The following is a 22,744-nucleotide window of genomic DNA, read 5'->3' on the forward strand; positions in this document are numbered from 1 at the left end:
CAAGTGTTTCCCTTAACTGTAAAGGCTTCTAGTTGCTGTGGTTTGTTCTCAGTGCGCGTACACGGTCACTCTGGCAGTTTTGTTCTCGATTTTGTCGCCGTTTTTTGTATTCCTCCCGTCCGGTTTTTAAATTTTATTTTACACTTCGCGTGCGACATATATACAGGCAGCTATAGCCGACCGATATCGGCGATTGAGGCATGTGCGCCGCCGAAGCGGTCAAAGTGATAATCGCTTGAATAGTGAGCAGTGTAGAATTTGCCGTGTGATAGAAGTACGTGATGATTTTCCGCAAATAGTGGATAAAGGCGAGCCCACACGCATACCAGCGCAAAATATATACATAAATCGGGCGAAAATATAGTGCCCCGTGTTTGTGCGTGTGTAAACGTAAGTGGAAAACTTGGGCGAAACTTTATGCTAACCATAAATGGTCTACAAAGACATGGCTTCGCGCTTGGCTTATTATCAAGAAAATGTTTGGCTTTTGTGCTCTATCACCCACACCTCAATCACACAACACACACACTCACACCAGCTCACTCGCCTGCACGGGGGCAGGGCGGCAGACAGAGATGGCATCTAGCACAAGTACCGTTGTGCACTTTGTTTGCCGTCTTTGTTGTCTGTTCGCTTTTCTTTCCTTCGCTTCTCCTCTCTCTTTCTCCTGTTGTTACCTTATGGCAGCCTCCTCTTGTTCTTCTTCGTGTCATTTATCGCTTAATTTGCACTTCCGCTTTGCACTTACTCACCCGCTCTCTTTCCGCCATTCTTTCATTGCAGAAGCTTCTCTAAAAGAAACAAACAACAACAACACAACAATGTCGGCACGTTCCAGCGGCTTGGTGGCCGCGGCGGCCCTTCCCGTCCCCTCGTCTTCATCCTCGGCGGCCGGCGGCGACGTGCCACGCCCACCGCCCCGCCGGCGAGCGGCCTCTGTTGCGGGACAACAGCAAACCCGCCAGGAATTTGGAAACGGACACACTCCCCGCAGATCGTTGGCAGCAGTGGTAAGTTTACATAAGTGCAGGTGACGACGAATAGAGACAGCTCTACCTTGAAGGATAACTTCGGCACTCTTCTAACATCTTAGGAATGTTGTAGGAGCACCTAAAGGTTGCAACCTTATTTCACAACCCGTTCAACTCTGATTGAAAATGAAAGCATTTTCGATAAAGTTAGCTGAGTTAACAAATTATGTGTTATATAACCCCGTATGTATCAAATTAAGTTATCATAACAGCAAATAGTGACCCTGGCACCTATATGTTTATCAATTTTGAATAGATAGTAAGGAATTACTTACTATGACATCCTATAAGATACTCTTATCAATTGTTTTGGTTTCGTTGCAAACTGACTAATCAATAAATGTATCTCATTTTAAAGGGCATACCGAAATGTTGTCTTATCAGAACTAAGCCAACCAATTCCTATAACCATTTATAAGGAATTGCCCACAATGTATCCACCATTTTGTTGGTGCGAAGAATTGAAAAGTATTTATCATCGGGTGGTGCTGGGGGATTTGGTCGCCCTTATCAGTGCCTCCGCTGTATTTAGTGTTTCCATTTTTACGATGTTTTCACTACTAATCTAATCTGCAGCTTGCCAAACAGCTGAGTCGTGTAGATGGGCCATGTAGATTTCACTCCGCTCATGGTTGATAAAGTGGGATATATGGTGGGAAAAGTAGGGGATCTACAATTCCTTCTGATGCCGAAAAGCATGAAAACTTTACTAACTGTTATCCAATATCTAGCTTATACGGTGTTAGGGCCTTTGCATTTCGTCAACCATTAAGTTAGATGTAGTTGTATGACTTCAACAAGTGTTAGCCTTTTATAATATAAAGGGTTACCTCTAATTAGAAGAAGCTATAATACAGCACATTACATTTTATCGTTTAGTCATTGTTTACTTGAACCAATTACTGTATAATGTTAAAGAAAAAGTAGCCTTTTTGCGGATTTTTTAAAATCCAAACACATTTCTTGACTTGCACTTTCCGAAGAGCAGAAAAGTGCCAAGAAAAGTATTTGGTAGCCGCCAGAAAATAAACTGGCATCATCGTTGTTTGCTTAGTGTCTGGAATGGGCTATTCCATTGTTTTGCTCACTTGTATAAACAAATAATTCGCTCGCCATCTCAGGCCGAACGGAAACTAAACTAATTTATTTATCTTAATTTGCCAAAGATGCTAGCCACTTGAGCAGTCATCGGCATCTTCGAAGCTAATTTAATTTATCAACACAATTCTTGGCCGCCGCCTCTTGAATGTTGTGTACATACACTTTATGGTTTTCTGGCTGCACAGAGCGAAAAATATTGCTTTAACTTTTGATATGTTTAATGGTTGATAAAAATATTTTAATTTCAAAAGTTCTAACGGAATTCGTAGAATTATATTATTCATAGTTTCTAATCGTCTTATGAACAGACATTTTATTTTGTGTTTCTATTACTTTCTTTTTTTTAGTATCCCAGTTTTGGTTGTTTGCTCTGTTTGCTTTCACTCAATGAGCGAGAATTTGACGGCACTTCAATTCTGTTTGTCGAGCTCATTGAAGCGTGGTCAGAAAGGCTCGAAATTCCTGTCCAAAAAGTGGGAGGTGCATGAATGAATGGCTTATCTTCATTAGTGCTTTTTTTTTGCCGCAAAAGTTGTATGCCCCCGCTAATTGAGCTCTGTTATTTGGGTTATTTAATCCAATTTGCACGTCAGCCGGCAAGCGGTGACGTCGGCCAATCGACGCACTTGTACGACCACTCGACGTCACAATTGCCCTAGCGGATAGCCTTAATGGGCCGCTTATCGGTAAAAAGTTTGCCAATTACATTCATTGAATCCATTGCGTCAGCAGCCGGAGCAGTCTAATGTCCATAATAAGTGATTATGCGCTATTTAGCTGAACATTATTCATGGAATTGGAGGGATTCCCAAAATACAGACTTCACACAGATACGCACTCACACATAGATGGTCTACTCACATCAACGCGCGGCGCAGTCGATCAGCTGTTTTTGTTTTGTTTTGCTTTAAGACACTTGTTCGATGGCAGCTGTCAAAAGTGGGAGCGAGAAAACGCGAGAGGGAGATAAAAAGAGTACAGGGCTAAGCTGTCAATTTAAAAAGCTTTTAGCCAACAGCTCGTAGCTGGGGCTTCAGTGTTGAAAAATGTGTTCAGTACTGTTTTGGTATTTATATATTATGGTTGAGAACTTTCCTTTTCATGGGTAATTGCACTTTCGTGACAATTTATTAAAATCATCTATGCATGGGTATTGCAAAGTGAAGTTTTTATTTTGCTCTTTGATATGTTAATATTGGAATTTTTGCCAGGGAAGCCGACCATGAGGTAAATAATTTCCTCCGTTCCTTCGGTCACACTAGGACCGATGAAAGCTCCGCATTGGGGTAGCCTTTTGGCCCGACCACGCTGGCCACACTTTTCAGTGGAGCTGCCTTCATTTTAGCTTAGAACGCGAAAGCGCCAAGTTCCGTGTTTTGCGCTGCGGCTGCCGACAAGTGTTGCTGTTGCTGTTCCGCTCGCACCCACGACCGCACACACACTCGCTGCGGGAGCGAGCGAGAGAGGCAGACATTTACGCAGAACATGTTTTCGCAATAGTGTTGGTGTGCCGTTTGTTATTGTTGTTATTGTTTCCATCGCTTAGGGCCGTTAATAAAAGATAAATAAGTGAATAATTGAATTATAAATATTGTAGAGTGTACCGCCACAGACACACACACACAAATCGCTGGATTATATAGATAAATTTATTGCACAGTACCCCTGAAATGTGTTAATTATATAAAAAAAGCAGTAAATAAGCGTACGTACCGTAAAGCAACAGTTCACGCTCGGCACAACCGAGAAATCTCGAAATCACATCAAATGCAGAAGCATTTCCCCATTTCTTTCGCATTTTTCACGCGGCCCTATTAGTCATACAGGGCAAAAAAAAAGTTGGAATGTGAACCTAATGCTGCCCTGCCCCCTTTTGGCCCTAACCAACATTGCGTATACGCAATAAACATAATAAAAACAAAACGGCAATTGTTGTGGAACCTGTTCCCTTTTTGTCGCCGTATGCAGCTTGCAGCTTAGCAAAAAGCAAAAAAATCAAAAAGCTCGTCGAGATACCAAAATAAATCTTGTGTGCGCCAAAACCGTGAAAACCAAGTAAAAAGAACGCAAAAAAGGCTGCAAGAATATGAAATTCCTTTTTGACCAACTCGTTTTGAGCAGTTAAAACCGCCAAACGCGGCCAATATTCTGATGCTCTGTGTGTTTGTTTATTTTATAACCCTCGCAATTTATTGTCCAATTTAGTTTGAGAGGCGTGCACGAAAATTAACACAAACGCGAAACGTAAACAGCGGAAGAAAAATCGGCAGTGAATAAAGTCCAAATCGGAGGCAAAACCAAATCCAAATCCCAATCCAAATCACCATCAAAATAAAGTAAAAATGGCCGAGTCAACAACCACATCGCCATCGGTGACGAGCGAAGATGGCCAAATCCATGGCTACAATAACAGTGATGTAAGTAACTGGCGAGAGCAGCGCCTCTCTTCTCTCTCGTCACTACGTGAAAATGGTACATATGCAAATGCTCGAGCCTCTGTGTGAGTGTGCTCATTTTCTTCGACCGCTAATTGAGCCGCCTTTGATGTGCTTCACGTGCAGCCCGTCCCTCCGCCCACCGCCCAGTAATCCTCTCTGCATTCTCCGCTAAATCTCTAGAGATTTTCCGGCTCAAGGCCTCGCCGGTTAATGAGATTTTTCGATAGATATTGGAAAATATCAAATGAGATCGGTAGTACGCAAAGTGCAATTGTATAGGATATTTGCCTGATTGGGTATAAATATTTAGATGACAATTTGGCCTTGAAAGCCTGACACCCTCCTTCAATTAATACAAAAAAAAAAACATATTTATTTTAGTTGGTAAAATTTTATAATAAGGAATCAAAGTTCGAAATGATGGTTTACACATAAATATATAATTAATTTTCGATGGTATTGAAATTCTGTAGAAATTAACTATTGACCATTGAAAATTGCTCAATTTTTATTGTTACTACATTTATACTAATAATTTATCTACCCGATAATAGAGGCCTATTTATCGTACTTACAGACGTCATAAACATACATATATAACCGTCACATTAGAAAAAATTATTTATAGCCCTAAATTTATTTGACATTTGTATATGCTATGCCTTATAAAGCGAACACTTTTTCTATATTCTTGTGGCTAGTTCTTTCTGGTTATTGCTTCTAAAAATAGATTTTTTAAGAACTTATCTTGTAAACTATCAATGTATCTTTCATCTAACCCAGATGCACGGCAGAATGTCAATTTGTGTAATGAATTTGCATTGACCTCTGGAAATGGTGGCAAGTGATGGGTGGCAACCAATCAATTAGGTTAATGGCAGCGACTACGCTTCAGGCCACATTCTTTTTTGGCCTGAAGAGTTTTCACTCTGCCCCATGTGCGCATTAAAACGTACGAGTAACAATTGATATTCGAGCTTGTTTAATTTCGCTGTTGACTGGTATTTATTATCTCCCATCAGCCTTGCGCTTAAGCCATCTGTTTGAACAGCAGATGGATCGCTAAGAGCAACAGAAATGGGCTTCTGGCGAGCGCCTTGACTTTTTTTTCGGCCACCAAAACGCTTCCTCTCTTATTCGCTTTTGCTTATCAGCGCACAGCTGAATGATTATTCACATATATATTTTTATAATTCATTATTCATGCAGTGGGCACGGAAATAAAAGTGTATGAAAACTATGGTGAATGTGAAATAGTTTGAGCAGGGCGGAACAGTGCCGATTGGACGGACTGGACTGATTGCAAGGAAACGGAGAAAGGGCAGCTGGCTGGTTGTATGTCACATGGTCGAGCGAATGGTAAAGTCAACGGCTTGCCAACTCCGATAATGAGCGTTTGGGGCTATGTGCGTATTGATAACCGATTTCGGACACGATTTCAGGCTCTTCAATAGCCAAGAAAATTGAAACCGTATCAGTGGGATTCGTGATTAAAAAGTGCACACAAAGCACAGTCAAAACGAATAAGCAGGCGGATTTGGCTAAGGTGAACAATGGTTGTTTTAAAAATGTATGCTGTAATGCTGCACAGATTTACATACAATTTATTGTTTAATAACCATTTAGACGCCAAATGCAATACGTTTTTTAGAATTACTTTTCAAAATAATCATTAAAAAACCGTTTTACTTTTATGACTCATAATTGTTTTTACCACCTCTAGCAATTATCAGTACTTTAGATTTGTACAGCTGATATAGCACATTTAAAATTGCCTTAAAATTATTTAATAATTCAATTTGTAAATCTGAAACGTGGTTTGATTGAGAGTGGTTCCACTGTATGCCAGGCAATTAAAGGAAGATGAAATGACAGTGCAGCGCAATGCGGATCATTACGTCGGACTTCCCTTTTAATTAACGCTTTTCCTGCCGAGCCCGCCCCTTTTGCAAAACCAACTGTCAATCCAGCGCCAAACAGGCTTAAACCGCAAGAACCGTTTTAAGCTAATTTCCCTCGGTCCCAGATTTAATGGCTAAAAATCAATTTAATGCCAGCTACGACGTGGCTTTGTCAGAGACTTTAAGCCAAGAAAGGGAACTGTAACAGCTGCACGGGCAGTGAAGGCGTGCGAAAGGATCCTGGAAGGACCTTGGGGGATTACTCGACTCCAGGGTCAGCAGCTTAGGCTGATTGATTGGACCTTTTGCCCAGGCAATAATCGAGTCGGGACAACGAGGCATCTGGCATTTAATAATGCGCATTAGCTTATTTTGCTCATTAATATACTGTGTGTACTTAATTGCATTACCCCATTATTGTTATATAGTTTGTGGCAAGAAGAGCACTTATAATTTATGAAACAATTTTGATAAAGTCCGATGAAAAACTACGTTACCAAAATACACATGCTCATTTAATAGTTTAAAGGAATGGATATGAATATACATTTTTTTCTGTATTTTAAAGTAACTTGCAATTGCAATCAAAGCTTTTCTCTCTGTACATTTAATTATTGCACAAGTGGGAAAAGCCGCGGCTATTTTAAAGAGCTAGCCCCACGCGGTGAAAATCAATAGTACAAGTTCATGGAAAATGCGGAACTGTCAGCGCATAAATACAAACACAACCCGTCACAGAAACGGAACAAAATAGTTCCTGAGAGCGTGTACGAAATGGCACATGTAATATAGGGTCTGGAAACAAACACAGTCAGGGTCAGCGGGCGGCCAACAAGCCGCAACATGCGAGCCTCTGATATCTGATACAAGGGGGAGTCTCGGATATGGATATGGCGCCGTCTGGTCAGGCACCAAAGCGGGGCAGCGGGACACTCGGGTTTGCTCCTCACATTATAAACAATGTCGGCAAATTGAATATTTAATGGGAAAGCCTTTTAATGGATACAAGTGCTAGCTCTCAGCCGAGATGAGTGGATAAAATGGGTTATGTTTGACTTGGAAGAACGCACAAGGTTTGCTGCTCCCCAATCCCGAATAGTGGGTGGTCACGGGGCAGAGGTGTTATGGTGCTATGTGGTTAGATTCCAGCACTTTAAGCTCAGAAAAATGGGGTTTTTAAACAAGAAGAATATTAGAATAATCCACATATGACTTAAATTTAACAAAAAAATGTACTCTAAATATAGTAATTCCCAGCAGTCAGCAGTTTTGCAAACCTGAGACTGCTTTTGACATACACAACACGGTTCTCCCATTAAAGTGAACTACTACTAGAGCCACTATTTGTTTACAAAGCTATACTAATCCTACAATTTAATTTATGACATGAAAAGCCACTAAGTTTTTGAGGTCTGACATCAAACTCACGCCCAATTAACCCAATTCTGTGCTCTCAAGCCGCTCTAATATCGCCACAAAGTACATTTAGATGTGAAAATGTATTTTTGAGGGATGCCTAAAATTGTGTTTCGCATTTCAACGAGAAATGCCAACTGCAAACGCAAACTGGGCCGCAACCGCAATTCTAGACCCGAGAGCCCCCGAGGTCCGTAGTGATTCACAACACGCAATTTAGCTCAAGTTTTTGGCCGCATTCTCTGCACTAGACAATTGCTTGATGACTCTCTTGAACTTCTACGCCCCTTTCTGGGGCGGTGCTCGTGTCAAGGTCGTGGGAATTATCTGGCCGCGAATGAAAAAACAATTATGAACGCGAATGTATAATGCATATCCTTCAGGGAAAATTTATGAAGAACTTGTGCGCGCGGTCGCAATGACGGCCAAAAAAAAAAATGCATGTACTTTTACCCAGGCCAGCATACGCGGCGTATGCGTAATCGCGGACATTAAGCATACGCTGCGTGGGTCAGGCTTATGGGCACTGCTGCGGCTTATTTATTCACCATGTGACCCAGCCAGCTCGTCTGTGCCATTCAATTCCTGGCCGCTGTTTTTCCCCAGCGATGCGTGCACAAGTGTCTCATTTGTGAGGCTACTATTTTATTTTTTTTACTAATTTTATGATTTTCTCTTATTTTTCCCCCTTTTCAGAACGACTCTGGGGACTCGTGTCACCTGCGAATCGTCGTACTCACCGGCCAGTCGCTGGCCAAAAAGGATATATTCGGCGCCAGGTCAGTGAATCAGCTGCTAATTAAGCCGATTATATTGGAGATAACTGAATTGAATTGCTCTCATCCACAGCGACCCGTATGTCAGAATCGATTTGAACACAATCAACGGTGATATTAATATTGACTCTGTTTTGACGAAGACCAAAAAGAAGGTAAACATAAAACCCCTTAAAACATTAAACCGTTCTATGTTGGGTGTCAAGGGCAATCGAAGAAGTTTGTCTTATCGATTATGCTTGGCGCTACTTGCCTCATTACCAAATTAAAGGTGCAAGGGAAAACTATTCGGCCCAGATTGTACGTTTATAAATTATCAGTGTCGTGTGGACTTTATGACTAACGCTTTGATATCTACTTTGCTGATCAAATACAGGTGTTTATAGATTACAGGTTTTTAAGAGTAGTACGCCTTTTGAGATAATTCATTTGGAATTGAGTTTGGGGTTTACTTGTCTAAGATTATACGAAATATGTATTGCGAACATCATGAAGATTGAGTCAGCCACCCTTAAGCTGTTTAAATTGTTATTAAGTATGCTTATGATTTATTAATAGATTTACCTTATAGGATACTACCCCGCATCCATCGATAATTAATTTTGATTCATTTGATCTATTTCTCCACAGACACTGAATCCAACCTGGAATGAAGAGTTCATATTTAGAGTAAGTTTGCAGACATATCACAGAAGAATTGTGTCACCTTTTAATTGACCATTGTTACTTTTTTGACCAGGTTAAACCGTCTGAGCATAAGCTTGTGTTTCAAGTATTTGACGAGAATCGCCTGACACGCGACGACTTCCTGGGCATGGTGGAGCTGACCCTGGTGAATCTGCCTACCGAGCAGGAGGGTCGCACCATCGGAGAACAAAGCTACACTCTGCGCCCGCGCAGGTCAGTAGGGTAGGTTTATATCATTTGCAGTTTGATTTTGTTTCTTTAATTTCAGTTGATTTACACACTACTACATAGCCATAAAATCTAGTTATGTATAAGAAACAACTAAGGCAGAATTGTTAATAGATTGGTGAAGAAGGCTATGATCTCGTCTAAGTCCCCAACCCGTAGAGATTCTGTTGTAGTGCTATAGAGTTTACGTGTTTTGCTTTTCGGGCGTACCTTGTTTATTGTTTATCACCATGCTCAAGTGCAGTCTTTAATTGCAATTATAATTTGCAAATGTATTCGTCGTAATCGTAGTAGAACAGTCCACTTACCCACTACTAGAATAGAATCGCTTTTCAATCGAACATTAACTGCTTTTCACAACTTTAGACCACATGACAAAGCAGGAAAGTACTATACAAATGGAGCTTATTAATGAAAACACTGCTTACTGGTGGAGGTTAAATGTACGTATGGTTGAAGCCTGTTTTCAATATCTCACTTATTACGGTGTCAATACATTTTATATATATTGGTAACAATTACCTATTGTGTACTTCTATTGTTAACTTACAATATCTCAATCTTTTATAAATATATGTTATTTGTATGCAATGCTCTTCCTACTTCTCCTAAATAATGTTTGTCATATAACTATTTTAAAAAGTGAGTCACTCACATTCAAGAAAGTATTCGATTAAAAATTTTGTTGATTAAGAGCTCCTACAAATGCCATTCTTATCATGTGTGTCGCCTTCTGAATTGACATTCATTAAGTGAAAGCGGCTTTAAAGTTGTGAAACGCGACGTAATCCATAGTAACCCATATGTATCTGTGTATTCGCTGTTGAGTTTATTTTTAGTTTACGCTTAGTATGAAACTTATTGTATTTAACTCGTGCGCGTCTGTGTGTCTGCCGTATGGGCCTGGTTTTGGTGGTGGTGTCTGTGCACCTGTTTGGTTGGCTCATTAAAATTTATCTTCTCCCCTGCCCCTCGCCCAGCAGCGCCAAATCCCGCATCAAGGGCACCCTGCGCATCTACCATGCCTTTATCCGGGAGACGCGGGAGCAGAGCGAGCCATCTAGTGGCAATAGCGATGGCGAGTGGGAGCACGTGGAGGCCACCAATGCCGGTGAGACGTATGCCCAGCCGGTGAGTGTCCTTATTCCCTTTGAAATGCAAATAATAATCGTGTGGCATTCCCGCTTCGCAGCACCCATTTCCTACTGGTGGCCACGATGCCCTACCCGCTGGATGGGAGGAACGCCAGGATGCCAACGGGCGCACGTACTATGTGAATCACACGGCGAGGACGACGCAATGGGAGAGACCTACTGTGTAAGTTGCGCGTAAAGATATGAGCTTAAATCAGAAAGACTGTTCCCTAAATTGTACTGATGAATACGTATTTGAATAAGCCTTTTATGATTTCGGTAAACATTTACAGCAAATTGACTTTGGTTCGCTTAATATTAAATTTTATCTAGTTTCGATAAATATGAAGAATAAGATAAACTTGCGAGAAAGGCTTCTCAGAAACAATGAGGAACAGCTTTTTACAATGTAAATAATAACTTATTTAAAACCCTGAAAATGTATAATCCTTTCTCAGCTTAAACAGCCACAGTAGCCAATCTACTGACGACCAGTTGGCCTCGGATTTCCAGAGACGTTTCCACATCAGCGTAGACGACACGGAGTCAGGACGTTCGGCGGTAAGTGGAAAAGCTTGGATCTGTATACCTTAGGGGGCACGTTTAAGTTTAAGTTGGTTAACCACAGGCAAATTTGTAAGTTTTGATATATATATATATATTTAATCAATGACGTATAACTATTTATTATGCATGTGTGATGAGCAATTGATTTGATTGATTTTTGTGCATGATCTCTTAAACTTCCGCATCGAACACAAACCCATTACACAATGCACACACAAAACGCACTCGAACCGACTAACCCAATAACAAAACAACAAACCTCAGAGGCCAAGGAACGCTGCTCACATGGAGACTTTGGCCAGCGAGGAGAGCAGCGAGGATGAGGATGTGGCTGAATGTGGCGAGGAGATGGTTGATCTTCAGAATAATCAGGCCAATTGTCTGCACTGCGGCGAGCTGCATGACAATGAAGAGGCAGAGGAGTATGTTGATGGGGAGGAGGATAATGGAGAGCTGCAGCCTCCAACACCCGATCCAGATCAGCCGTCAGCCACATCCCGAAGCGCGCAAACTTGTGATATACTCGATAGGAACTTGTACTTGAAACGCATATTCGTAATGATAAAATTTTTTACTGCAGATTAAGTGTATCGCTAGTTTTGAGATAAGATGTTAGTAGTATGACATCAATATTGGGAGCCAGTTTATAGCTTTCTAATCGTAAGATGCCCACTGCCGTTGATCGTTGTGTCTTTGCCTTCACCGGGTTGATTGAAACCCCACTTAGAATTGTAGATGTGTAGTCGTCTAGTGCCCATCATTAACAATCCCCTGTATATACGTAGGACTCCATCAGTCACAATAGTATAGAGGACAATAACAATGCTGCTGGCTTAGCAAATACTCCAACAACAGCAGCCACCTCATCGGCAACGATCTCACCATCCAACACCCCAACAAACAACAATGGAATTCCCGCACACATTGCCATGCAAAATCGCGGAGAGGAAGATCAAGATCAAGATCCAACAGTGGACCATACCAGGTTAATATCATCCGCCATGCGCTAGCAGCACCCATCCAATAGATCCCTCAGCCTTTTGTCGGTATCTTGTCCGTACCCGAATAATCCTCCCAATCCCCAAGGCTCCTTCACTTTCGCAGCCAGCTTCCTAACCGCCATACGTTGTGCTCTATCTTTCATGACCTCAGTTTTGTTTACAATTCCCTGCGACATCCTGTCGCCCATAGGCAGCCCGAAATCTCAGCGACCAGTTTGCAGAACGACCTGCGGCCGGTGCGGGAGGCTCCCGGTGTGCCGGATATAGCCATAACCAACTTGTTGACGCGGCGGGCCGCGGGCAATATGGCCGGCGGTGCGGGATGGCAGCAACAACGGCGGCGACAGCAGATGCAACTGCATATCCAGCAGCATCAGCAGCGGCAACAGCAACTACAGCAGAATAGAATATTGGTTAGCAAGTCTTAAGCACACACTCATCTCACTATTAAATATGAAACAAACCACCCAAATCACTCATTTCACTTGTAGCTTGATGTGGATCATCGTCAGCAGGAGCCGCAACATCGGGGTCAGAGACACCAGCAGCAACATCGGTCATCGGTCAGCACATTCCCATCCGCACTCGTATCCTTGCACTTGTAGACTTAAACCTTCGTTGTCTTTTCTCGTTCGTTCATTTCTGTTGGAGAATCTAAACTATTTGTTTGTTTTAGGGCATGGGGGATTTCAGCGGGGGGTGCGGTAAGCAACACAAGGACCATTCCGACTGCTCCCCAACATCTGTGTGTCTATGTTGCATGTAAACCCAAGTATATCATGGTACTTACCCTCATAATGCTTTAAACTGCAGCTTTTCAGTAATCGTAGTTTCCGCTAAGTTATTCGATTAGTTATAATATTTTGTATGTTTGCATTTGTGGCTTAATTTGTGTTTTTATAGAATTTTCAATTGAGAACATGTTTTTAATTTCATCGACACCTATTTTCTGTTTCTTCCAAAACCAACAAACAAAAATACCTTACGCAATGCAATGCATCCATATGTATACATTTATGAATAAAATAATGACTAGAATGAAGACACCGATCACACAGACAGCCACAATCCCTCTGACATCTCAGCTCCGTCCACACGACGCAATTCCGAGGAAGACAACGCGGCTGTGCCTCCCATGGAACAAGTAATGTCGATTTCCCTCTTTATTCCTATCCTAAAAGCACACGAGAAATGTAAAGACATCTTCAGATAATGTATCTGCATGTGCCAAGGATAATCTAAAGAAAGAGTTTGAAGTGAAGCGGCTAATGTTCTATGGCGATCTTGTATTGCAGAGGAGTACTGGTGGTGAAGAGGAACCTCTGCCACCGCGCTGGTCGATGCAGGTAGCCCCCAACGGAAGGACATTCTTCATTGATCATGCGTCCAGGAGGACCACTTGGATAGACCCGCGCAACGGACGGGCCAGCCCTATGCCAAATCAAACTCGTCGCGTCGAGGACGACCTGGGTCCCTTACCAGAGGGCTGGGAGGAGCGGGTACACACCGACGGACGCGTATTCTATATAGATCATAGTAAGTAGTTCATATTTTATTACTTTCTACAAATAAATTAACTAAACTCTGCTTGCAGACACGCGAACCACGCAGTGGGAAGATCCTCGCTTGTCCAATCCAAATATTGCCGGTCAGGCTGTGCCCTATTCTCGAGATTACAAGCAGAAATACGAGTATTTCAAGAGTCACATTAGAAAGCCTGTAAGTACAGACAGAAGAATAGTCTGGTGATTAAATTAAATTATTCCCTTTTAATATTCTTTTCAGACAAATGTACCAAATAAATTTGAAATACGTATTCGTCGTACGTCGATACTGGAGGATTCATACAGAATTATTAGTTCGGTAACGAAGACCGATTTACTAAAGACTAAATTATGGGTAGAGTTTGAAGGAGAAACTGGCTTAGGTAAGGAAAATAAACTATTATTATTGGATTGCAATTAAAATCATGTTTTTGATTGCAGATTATGGCGGCCTCGCAAGGGAATGGTTCTATTTATTATCAAAAGAAATGTTCAATCCGTACTACGGGCTATTCGAGTACTCGGCCATGGACAACTACACGCTCCAGATAAACAATGGCAGTGGTTTGTGCAACGAGGAGCATTTAAGTTACTTTAAGTAAGTATTTTTAATAGTGAAAGTAAATCCTTTTGTTAACTGTTTTAAAACATCGTAGATTCATTGGCCGTATTGCGGGCATGGCTGTGTATCACGGAAAGCTGCTAGATGCCTTTTTCATTCGTCCATTCTACAAGATGATGCTGCAGAAGCCTATTGACCTAAAGGACATGGAGTCTGTGGACACGGAGTACTACAACTCGCTGATGTGGATTAAGGAGAACGATCCACGGATTCTGGAACTGACTTTCTGCCTGGATGAAGACGTTTTTGGGCAAAAGAGTCAGCACGAACTAAAGCCCGGCGGCGCCAACATAGACGTGACTAACGAAAACAAGGATGAATACATTAAGTAAGTGTCATCAATAATATGATTAGTTTTAATGGCTAAAACAATTGCAATTTCTTTCCTTATAGACTGGTTATCGAATGGCGCTTTGTGGCACGTGTCAAGGAGCAGATGTCGTCTTTCCTTGATGGTTTTGGATCGATAATTCCGCTTAATCTTATTAAGATTTTCGACGAGCACGAACTGGAGCTACTGATGTGTGGCATACAGAACATCGATGTGAAGGATTGGCGCGAGAATACTCTGTACAAGGGCGACTACCACATGAATCATATAATTATCCAGTGGTTCTGGAGGGCTGTACTTTCCTTCTCCAACGAGATGCGTTCTCGCCTGCTGCAATTTGTTACGGGCACTTCACGCGTGCCCATGAACGGTTTCAAGGAGCTTTACGGCTCAAATGGCCCCCAGATGTTTACTATCGAAAAGTGGGGCACTCCTAATAACTTTCCAAGGGCACATACCTGGTGAGTTTCGGGTCAACTTGCGAAAAACCCAATTAAGGCTTTTCAAACTTTATGCTAACAATATTCCTCTACAGTTTCAATCGCCTGGACCTGCCACCCTATGAAGGCTACCTGCAACTGAAGGACAAACTAATCAAGGCCATCGAGGGCAGCCAAGGATTCGCTGGAGTTGATTAATAACACCGGCAACGGGAGTGCAAGCGAATGGCTTTGGCTGGAGGTGCAGCAACAGTTTCTGCAGCGACAGGAGGAGGAGCAGTTACAACGATTCCACACATCACAAGAACCGCAAGATCAACAACAACAACGACTTGAAGAGCAGCAACAGCGAAATCAGCGGCACAACCGCAACCTCATTGCATTCACTTGGAATAGCACCGCCAGCAGATCGTGTACTTATTTGTTCGTTTGCTTTTGTATTATAATCATTTTTGCTAGTTTAGTGTTATTTCGTATGTATTTTAACTAGGCGCCAAAACTCACACACAACACATACACCTTATACAAGCAGAGAAAGAAGGATCCCAATAAAGCTGCGCATGGTGAACCACACGAACCTAACAAACGAGTCCAAATTATATATAAATATATTTATTACATTGCCGACAATTGTAAAAAGTTGAGAACGTTTTACAAACTAAGAGAGAAGAATCCAAACTAACTATTAAATCTATAGAGTCAAAAGTATATCTTGTATGTATATGCAGAGAAAACTTTTTATAATTGTTATTTTTATGCGCTATTCCTCTATACGTGCCCACAGCAAAAAACTAAAGGCGAAAAAAATTAAAATACAATAAAAAAGTTAATATTTGTAATCTGATGGATGCATATTTTTAAACAAATTAAATTTTCTATTCTGTATAACTGTATGTGTATTCGTAATAATGATAATGTTAGTTCGTAAAAATCGCTCTTTACTATTAAATAAAAAGACAACATAATATATATATATAAAGTCTAAAAACATAAACCTTAAAAAATACAATCAATGTATATTGTATAAATGTTAATTATATACAGACACATTCCAAATGTTTTTGCAAAAGAGTAACTCTGCAAAAGGAGGCCTATATGATAATATGATTATTGACCGATCGGAAGTCTATCAAAATTAAATTTTAAATTCAAATTATGGTGTAGAAAGCAAGGACTGGAACTTCTGCTATGAAGCCAGGAGCCACACAAAGAAAATGAATACCAATAAAAAAGGTTAACGTTAAGTAATTCAGATCTAGTTGTTTTTAAATTACTGCCAAAAGAGTCTATAAGCTTGGTTTAAATTTGCTTAAAAAAAAGTGTGGTATTTGTAAGCACAACTACCAGCTAATCGCAATTTACCAAATATTGCATAAGACCTTTAAATAAGCCAACAACGCAAGATTTATATGTTCGCCGTTACACCTATTTTAATAATGCAAAAATCAGAAACTTAAATTTAGATGCCGGTGTGCTCCTTGATCCAGTCCAGATAGCTGGTGACGCGGGTGAAGACGGCGGGGTAGCCCTTCTCGCAGCCAGCAGAGGATCCGAAAGAGGTAAGACCGACTTGGACCTTGTCGGAGGCCAGGACCAGAGGACCACCGGAGTCGCCGTTGCAGGTAGACACGCCAGCAGGAGTGGAGACACAGATGTTGGAGTCACGGATGGTGGAGTAGTAGGTGTGCTTGCACTCGCTGTTGGAAATAACCTTCATGTGGGCGTACTGGAGGTGGGCGGCGACGGCGCTTGAAGAGTCGGAAGTGCGGCCCCATCCGGAGGCGATAACCTCATCACCATCATAGGAGGCGTAGTGGGACTCGTGCTTGGGCAGCTCAACGTTATGAATGGCGCTGCTGTAGTCCACGTGAGGAATGCGGATCAAGGAGATGTCGTTCCTAAGGGTACGGCTGTTCCAGTCGGCATGCAGGATGATGTCGTTCTTGGTAACATGGTGCTTGACCTTGGGGCTGGAGCGAACGGTGCTGCCCAGGTAAACCTCGACGGAGTCAACGCTGAACGGAAGGGTTAACTATTAGTAAGGATGTACACACATATGTACAAGTCATTAGCAGCTTACCCGTCAGTGCAGTGAGCGGCAGTCAGAACCCACTCGTGTCCGATGAGGGAGCCACCGCACCAGGCCGAGGAGGAGCCGATCTTCAGGGAGAGTCCCACCTGGTAGGGGAACTGGTCGGTGCGGGCATCCTCGCCGTGGGTGATGCGACCACCGGGTCCGTCCAGGGAGCGAAGGGCCGATCCGGAAGCGTAGGCCAAGGCCAAAGCGAAGACAATGAGAACTTTCATGTTGGGGCTACCTATGGAAAGTATGTCCCACTTGGACTCATCCCTCTGCTTTTATACCCGCGATTGGCCAATCAAGTGACGTCTCCAACATTCTATCACTATCTGATCTTAGGGCACCTGCTCAAGTGGCATAGTCTCCTTGTCTATCAAAGTACGCCGTTCAAGCGATATGGGAGCTGATCTGCGTTTCGCATCGCTCGTGGCTGTTGAAACGACTCCGATATGGGGCCATGAATCGTCAAAATTGGCTGCAGCTCGAAGATAGTATAACAGGAAAACAATTGGAAAAATTGGGGATTTTTTCAGAAGCTTTTATAATCCATTGGCAAAAAAAAACAAAAGATAAGCCTACGTGAGATCTTTTAGTGTTAATACAATATAAAATAAAAGGAAAGCAGTTAAGATAGTGATATCTTATGATCATTGTGGACGGTAATCCACGTAGTGACGAAGCAAGCCAAGCTTCGAAAGCAAATATTTTTAATATTGGGTCTGTTATGGGTTAACAAGAACATTGGCAAATACTTGTTAAAAATACGCATCTATGCTCTATTATAACCAGTGCTTCGTTGAAAAATATTACCGAACTTGAGTTCTATCTTTTTTGAAATTACTCTGTTCATTTAAATGTTGGAACTAAGAACTTAATTATCCTCTAATTAATCCTCTTAGCCAGCAAAAAATTCGTATCGCTCCCATTTCAATATACAAAAGTTCTGATTCCAACTTCGTGACGAATAATGATTTAACACTCAACTAAGAAAATACAATACTTATGCAATACTAAATTCCCGAGTGGAAAAAAACATTTTGATGAAATTAAGATATTGTTTTTTTCTTATTTGACCTTTTTTTTTTACCAATTCGCTTTGATTTTTAAGTTTACCAAAAAATATGCTACACCACACGCAGGCCTTTCTTATCATAGGCAAAAGAGCACTGTTGTTATCTTTTGCAGTCTATGAAGCGAACTGCGTCATTTTTTGAAGTTCTCTTCGCGGTACGCCCACTTAGCACAACATGTTCTTATTTTTGTAGGAAAATTATATGAAAAAATCAGCCGGATCGGAACACTATATCATATACAGCTGTAGCTAATAGTGTGTCTTGACCTTGCTTGGCCCTGCTTGAGGCTATTGCTGTTGATACTGCGTTTTGTGTCTTCATGAAGAAGGCTGTTGAGCATCGATTGCATGTAATTTCCTTTCTGCAGTCGATAGCATTATGCTTTCCAAAGCATCTAAAGCACATGCTGTTCTTTTGAACGAATTCTTTTCTTTTTTCGATTGAGTGTGCTCTGAATTTGAGACACTTTATCGTATCGTGGCCATCCTTAGAGCAAAAGCCCCACGATCTTACTTGCACTTTTCTTGTAGCAAGCTGAGCGGTATTTTTGGTAATGGCATTTACTGAGTTGTATTGTTGCTCAATAAACTCCAGTACGTTCTGTAAGGACTGTATAGCTCTTGCCTTTTTACATGTAGAATTTCCGCAGTAGAATTTCTGCTAAAATTACATCAGCAGAGCTTTCTATTTTTCCTTTATGATGAATATGCTCTCGGTCGCAGTATCCAAAAACTTCCTTAAATTTTTCTCATCATGGGGCAGCAAGCACTCCAGTTCCATTAATTTGTTGAAGTCTTGGGAGAATAGTTTTAATAAATATTTTATCATTAAAATATTGATGATCGCCAACTCCCAATTTTACCAGCGCATTGCTGTTAGTAGTAAATCGGACTACCAATACTTCTATTGCTGGTATAGATGCCTTTTCCTTGATGACTTGCAGTATTTTGTTCTGCAGCTCTCCTTGGTCTTGCATTAATTTCATAGATCTTTCCGTAAATAGAACATATTTATAGGTTGCCTACTTATCATGTCTAAACACATATTTAGACACTCACGTTGGTGGGTTTTGGGGGGAACATAACTAAAACTTTAGCTAAACATTTATCATTATTATTAAGTGGGTTTGTATGTGTACTGCGACCCAGTCGGATCTATTGTACTACCCCTTCATGACCCAAAGATCCCCCTGAAGTCCAATGCACTGTATAAATGACAGAATTTTATTGGCGTTCAGGGCTGCAATTGTTTCCCGTGGGACTACATATGTATGTACATGCCCAGGAGTCTGTTCCTCGTGTTGGAAAGCGCCATGCAGTCACATATAAAATGTGCAGAGCTCTCCTCCTCCATGCGGCAGAAGCGACAGAGTTCACTGTCTGCAATGCCAATCCTGTGCAAATGGCTGTGAAGTCGGTTATGCCCCGTAAGAATGACATTTAGAATGCGGACGGTGTTTTTCCCGTGTGCCATTGGGGTCTGGAACCTTTTATGGATATAAGACCACCCCTTCGTAAGGAAACCAATAGTTGCAATTAAAATGCTCAACATTTAATTTAATTGCAGTGCCCAGCACTATTTGACCAGCCATCGAGGGCCCCTCCACTCCTACGGATAGAGAACTCCGCTCACCTCGCCTATCCAGTCCAAATAAGCGGTGACGCGTGTGAAAACCGATGGATATCCCTTGGTGCAGCCCGACTTTTTGCCATAGGAAGTGACACCGATCAGAATGTCCGTGTTTTGCACAGGATCGCTGTAGACCAAAGGTCCTCCAGAGTCTCCGGTACAGGTGGATTTCCCTCCAGTGGTGTCCATGCAGATGTTGGTAGGTTTTATGCTAGCGTAGGAGTACTCACAGTCCTCATTGGATTCCACAAAGCGGTAAACATAGCGCAGGGTATCCGATATTGCAGTGGATTCTGTGCGTGGAGTTGAGAAAAAATAAAATTGGTTATTATGGTCTGTTACTTAGCATTCATTCCAAGTCAAAAAATTGAAGTCAGTTCTTACCGTCATTCATGCGGCCCCAACCGGAAGCGATTGCCGGAACATAATCGTAGCTGTTCCGGCTCGATGAGATTCCTGGCAACCGGATGGGTCGTATGGAATCACAGAGCAGGGCATCCTCTGGCAATCGTACAAGGGCAATGTCGTTTTCCAAGCTTTGGCAATTCCAGTCAGGGTGCAGATGCACTTCGGGATTACTCGATCGAATAAGCTGTCGAGGGGCAAGTCGCAGCACTCCCCCCAGGTAGTAAGTGATAGCCACTGCCCTGAATTGATAAGGTTATCAGTTTAGTATATTAACTAAATGCTTCACTGAATACTCACTTTTCAACGCAATGTGCAGCCGTTAGCAGATATCGGTCGGAGATCAAACTAGCGCCACACCAGCAAAACATGTCGTTGGGCTCCTCGATGCTCAGACCCACTTGATGGGGAAACTGATTGGCGCGGGCCAACTCCCCGCCAGCGATTCGGCCGCCGATCCCATGACCCATATCCAGGCAAGAGATCGACCTTCCCTGTACCAAGATAAGCAGGAAAACTGAAATCGTACTGAGTTGCATGCTTTTCAGTGTAAACTATTCGCACCACTGACGCAGTCCATCCACCTGAATGGGGATTTATGGCCCCTCAATTGGTTAATCTATAAGAAGTAATGTCTGATTATGCATTATCATTTCGGACTCATCTGAACGCCACTTGATTACCGAAATAATTTAAAGTACATATGTTTTCATTAATCACGGGTTCCCGATAGCAGCATTTGTTCAAAGAACTGTGTTCCGAATAGTCGAAACACCTGAACGTCTTTTTAAAGAGGTAATTACTCTTAACTTAAAATGAAAGCTTGTTTTAACGGACCGGCAATTAAAAGTATGTTACATATTCTTTGCTAACTTAAAAATGGGTGGTGCATTTACAGGAGATAACGATATCTGTGAACACCCATCAATCGCATATTTTAAGTACTGATATCAAAGCAACTAGGAACTGGGAATTAGTAAGTAATTACGTGATTTTAAATTTACTTCACTACTTAGACTGATCTCATTAACCATCTCACGTGCCGCAGGTTTTTAATTTGCAGTGATTCATTGGGTGGATTCCAAGTCAAGTGAATTGTTTTTTGTGTGATCATGGTATAATAATCCAACGGGTCTAGGGTGCTCGAAGTTTAAGAGGTCCTTATCATGAGATAACAAGCTGCAGGCTTAAACCGTTCCTATATAACCATGAAGCAGTCTCGCTGCCTCAGTTATTTTGAACCTAGAAAATGATGAAGCTTTTGGTCTGTGCCCTGCTGGTAGGATCCTGCACTGCTGTCCCCCTCCTTACCGATGTGGAACCCTATATTACCAATGGAGAACCGGCGGAGGTGGGTCAGTTTCCCTACCAGGCCGGTCTAAACGTCTCCTTCGGAAACTGGAGCACTTGGTGCGGCGGCACCTTGATCTCACACTACTGGATAATCACAGCAGGATGGGGGGGATAATCACTGCATGGATGGGGCGGAGTCCGTAACGGTCTATTTGGGGGCCATAAACATTGGTGATGAGTCCGAAGAGGGTCAGGAGAGGATCTTAGTGGAGAAGTCGGGCATTATAGTGCACTCGAACTATATGGCTAGCACGGTGGTCAACGACATCTCGCTTATTCGATTGCCCGCCTTTGTGGGTTTCACTGATCGCATCCGGGCCGCCAGTTTGCCCCGCCGCTTGAACGGCCAGTTTCCCACGTACGAGTCCGTCCGGGCCTTCGCCTCCGGGTGGGGACGTGAAAGCGATGCCTCCGACTCGGTCTCCCCCGTGCTGAGATACGTAGAGATGCCCATCATGCCTTACTCTGTGTGCCGGGTGTACTGGAGTGGAGCTGTGTCGGAGAAGATGATCTGCATGAGCACCACCAGCGGCAAGTCCACCTGTCATGGTGACTCTGGCGGTCCGCTGGTCTACAAGCAGGGCAACTCCAGCTACCTGATCGGATCCACCTCTTTTGGAACCTCTATGGGATGTCAAGTGGGATTCCCGGCCGTGTTCACCCGCATCAGCAGCTACTTGGACTGGATCCTCAACCACATCATCGCCCATACTAAAGAATAAGCTACGACTAAACTGTTCTTCGCAAGAGAAATCCACTCGCAATGATTTAAATCAACTAGCTAATTAAAGTATATTATGACTCCATTAAAATGCTTTTAAATTACAAATTCTCTCTTCCAAAGGATAATCCTATATTTTTTTAAGTGGGATAATAGTTAAGATATTAATTTATTATCCCAGCAGGCTTTAAGTTATTTGCTAACGAAACAAATGAGATATTTAGAATCAATTTAGTTAAGATTTCAAGATAATTAATTAATAATTTG

The 22,744-nt window shown here is 42.1% G+C and overlaps 4 protein-coding genes across 22 annotated transcripts; 2 read left to right on the forward strand and 2 right to left on the reverse strand.

Moving 5' to 3' along the window:
- Positions 1-36: 36 nt before the first annotated feature.
- Positions 37-16,187, forward strand: LOC6738476 (E3 ubiquitin-protein ligase Nedd-4). Of its 19 annotated transcripts, none has more exons than XM_016171669.3 (20): positions 37-390; positions 784-1,010; positions 8,584-8,666; positions 8,737-8,818; positions 9,294-9,332; positions 9,403-9,572; positions 10,559-10,709; positions 10,771-10,895; positions 11,170-11,272; positions 12,064-12,263; positions 12,431-12,692; positions 12,771-12,842; positions 13,316-13,423; positions 13,575-13,815; positions 13,874-13,998; positions 14,065-14,206; positions 14,265-14,421; positions 14,480-14,773; positions 14,839-15,237; positions 15,312-16,187. In XM_016171669.3, the coding sequence occupies exons 2-20, from the start codon at positions 822-824 to the stop codon at positions 15,412-15,414; spliced, it is 3,045 nt and encodes a 1,014-aa protein (XP_016032320.1). In that variant the 5' UTR covers positions 37-390; positions 784-821; the 3' UTR covers positions 15,415-16,187. The 19 variants fall into 19 exon arrangements, with proteins under 19 accessions (XP_016032320.1, XP_016032307.1, XP_016032321.1 ...); XM_016171656.3 differs by having other exon boundaries at positions 12,470-12,692; XM_016171670.3 differs by having other exon boundaries at positions 10,562-10,709.
- A 433-nt stretch (positions 16,188-16,620) lies between these two features.
- On the reverse strand, positions 16,621-17,573 carry LOC6738477 (serine protease 1). Its single transcript, XM_016169340.3, has 2 exons — positions 17,297-17,573; positions 16,621-17,231 (listed from the first exon to the last, which is right to left on the reverse strand). The coding sequence occupies exons 1-2, from the start codon at positions 17,521-17,523 to the stop codon at positions 16,676-16,678; spliced, it is 783 nt and encodes a 260-aa protein (XP_016032322.1). The 5' UTR covers positions 17,524-17,573; the 3' UTR covers positions 16,621-16,675.
- Positions 17,574-19,878: 2,305 nt separating this feature from the next.
- Positions 19,879-20,948, reverse strand: LOC6738478 (brachyurin). The gene is made up of 3 exons (XM_016169339.3): positions 20,704-20,948; positions 20,383-20,645; positions 19,879-20,291 (listed from the first exon to the last, which is right to left on the reverse strand). Exons 1-3 carry the CDS (start codon positions 20,940-20,942, stop codon positions 19,978-19,980), a joined length of 816 nt encoding a protein of 271 aa, XP_016032323.1. The 5' UTR covers positions 20,943-20,948; the 3' UTR covers positions 19,879-19,977.
- Positions 20,949-21,625: 677 nt separating this feature from the next.
- Positions 21,626-22,538, forward strand: LOC27206301 (brachyurin). Its single transcript, XM_016171671.3, is given in 2 exon segments — positions 21,626-21,859; positions 21,861-22,538. Coding segments are annotated over 2 exon segments (825 nt in total). The 5' UTR covers positions 21,626-21,652; the 3' UTR covers positions 22,479-22,538.
- The last annotated feature ends 206 nt before the right edge of the window (positions 22,539-22,744 follow it).

This window comes from Drosophila simulans, chromosome 3L (genome assembly GCF_016746395.2).
Source record: "Drosophila simulans strain w501 chromosome 3L, Prin_Dsim_3.1, whole genome shotgun sequence".
In the NCBI taxonomy this organism is placed as follows: domain Eukaryota; kingdom Metazoa; phylum Arthropoda; class Insecta; order Diptera; family Drosophilidae; genus Drosophila; species Drosophila simulans.

What these genes read in the sequence shown, in the direction of transcription:
- LOC6738478 (XM_016169339.3), bottom strand. Translation starts at nt 20,942, where the DNA reads ATGCAACTCAGTACGATTTCAGTTTTCCTGCTTATCTTGGTACAGGGA. An exon ending in GCTGCACATTGCGTTGAAAA is followed by an intron (nt 20,646 to 20,703) that starts GTGAGTATTCAG and finishes TTATCAATTCAG; the next exon opens with GGCAGTGGCTATCACTTACT. An exon ending in TTGGGGCCGCATGAATGACG is followed by an intron (nt 20,292 to 20,382) that starts GTAAGAACTGAC and finishes CTCCACGCACAG; the next exon opens with AATCCACTGCAATATCGGAT.
- LOC6738476 (XM_016171669.3), top strand. Translation starts at nt 822, where the DNA reads ATGTCGGCACGTTCCAGCGGCTTGGTGGCCGCGGCGGCCCTTCCCGTC. An exon ending in ATGAAGAGTTCATATTTAGA is followed by an intron (nt 9,333 to 9,402) that starts GTAAGTTTGCAG and finishes TTTTTTGACCAG; the next exon opens with GTTAAACCGTCTGAGCATAA. An exon ending in AACAAGGATGAATACATTAA is followed by an intron (nt 14,774 to 14,838) that starts GTAAGTGTCATC and finishes CTTTCCTTATAG; the next exon opens with ACTGGTTATCGAATGGCGCT.
- LOC6738477 (XM_016169340.3), bottom strand. Translation starts at nt 17,523, where the DNA reads ATGAAAGTTCTCATTGTCTTCGCTTTGGCCTTGGCCTACGCTTCCGGA. An exon ending in GCCGCTCACTGCACTGACGG is followed by an intron (nt 17,232 to 17,296) that starts GTAAGCTGCTAA and finishes CCTTCCGTTCAG; the next exon opens with CGTTGACTCCGTCGAGGTTT.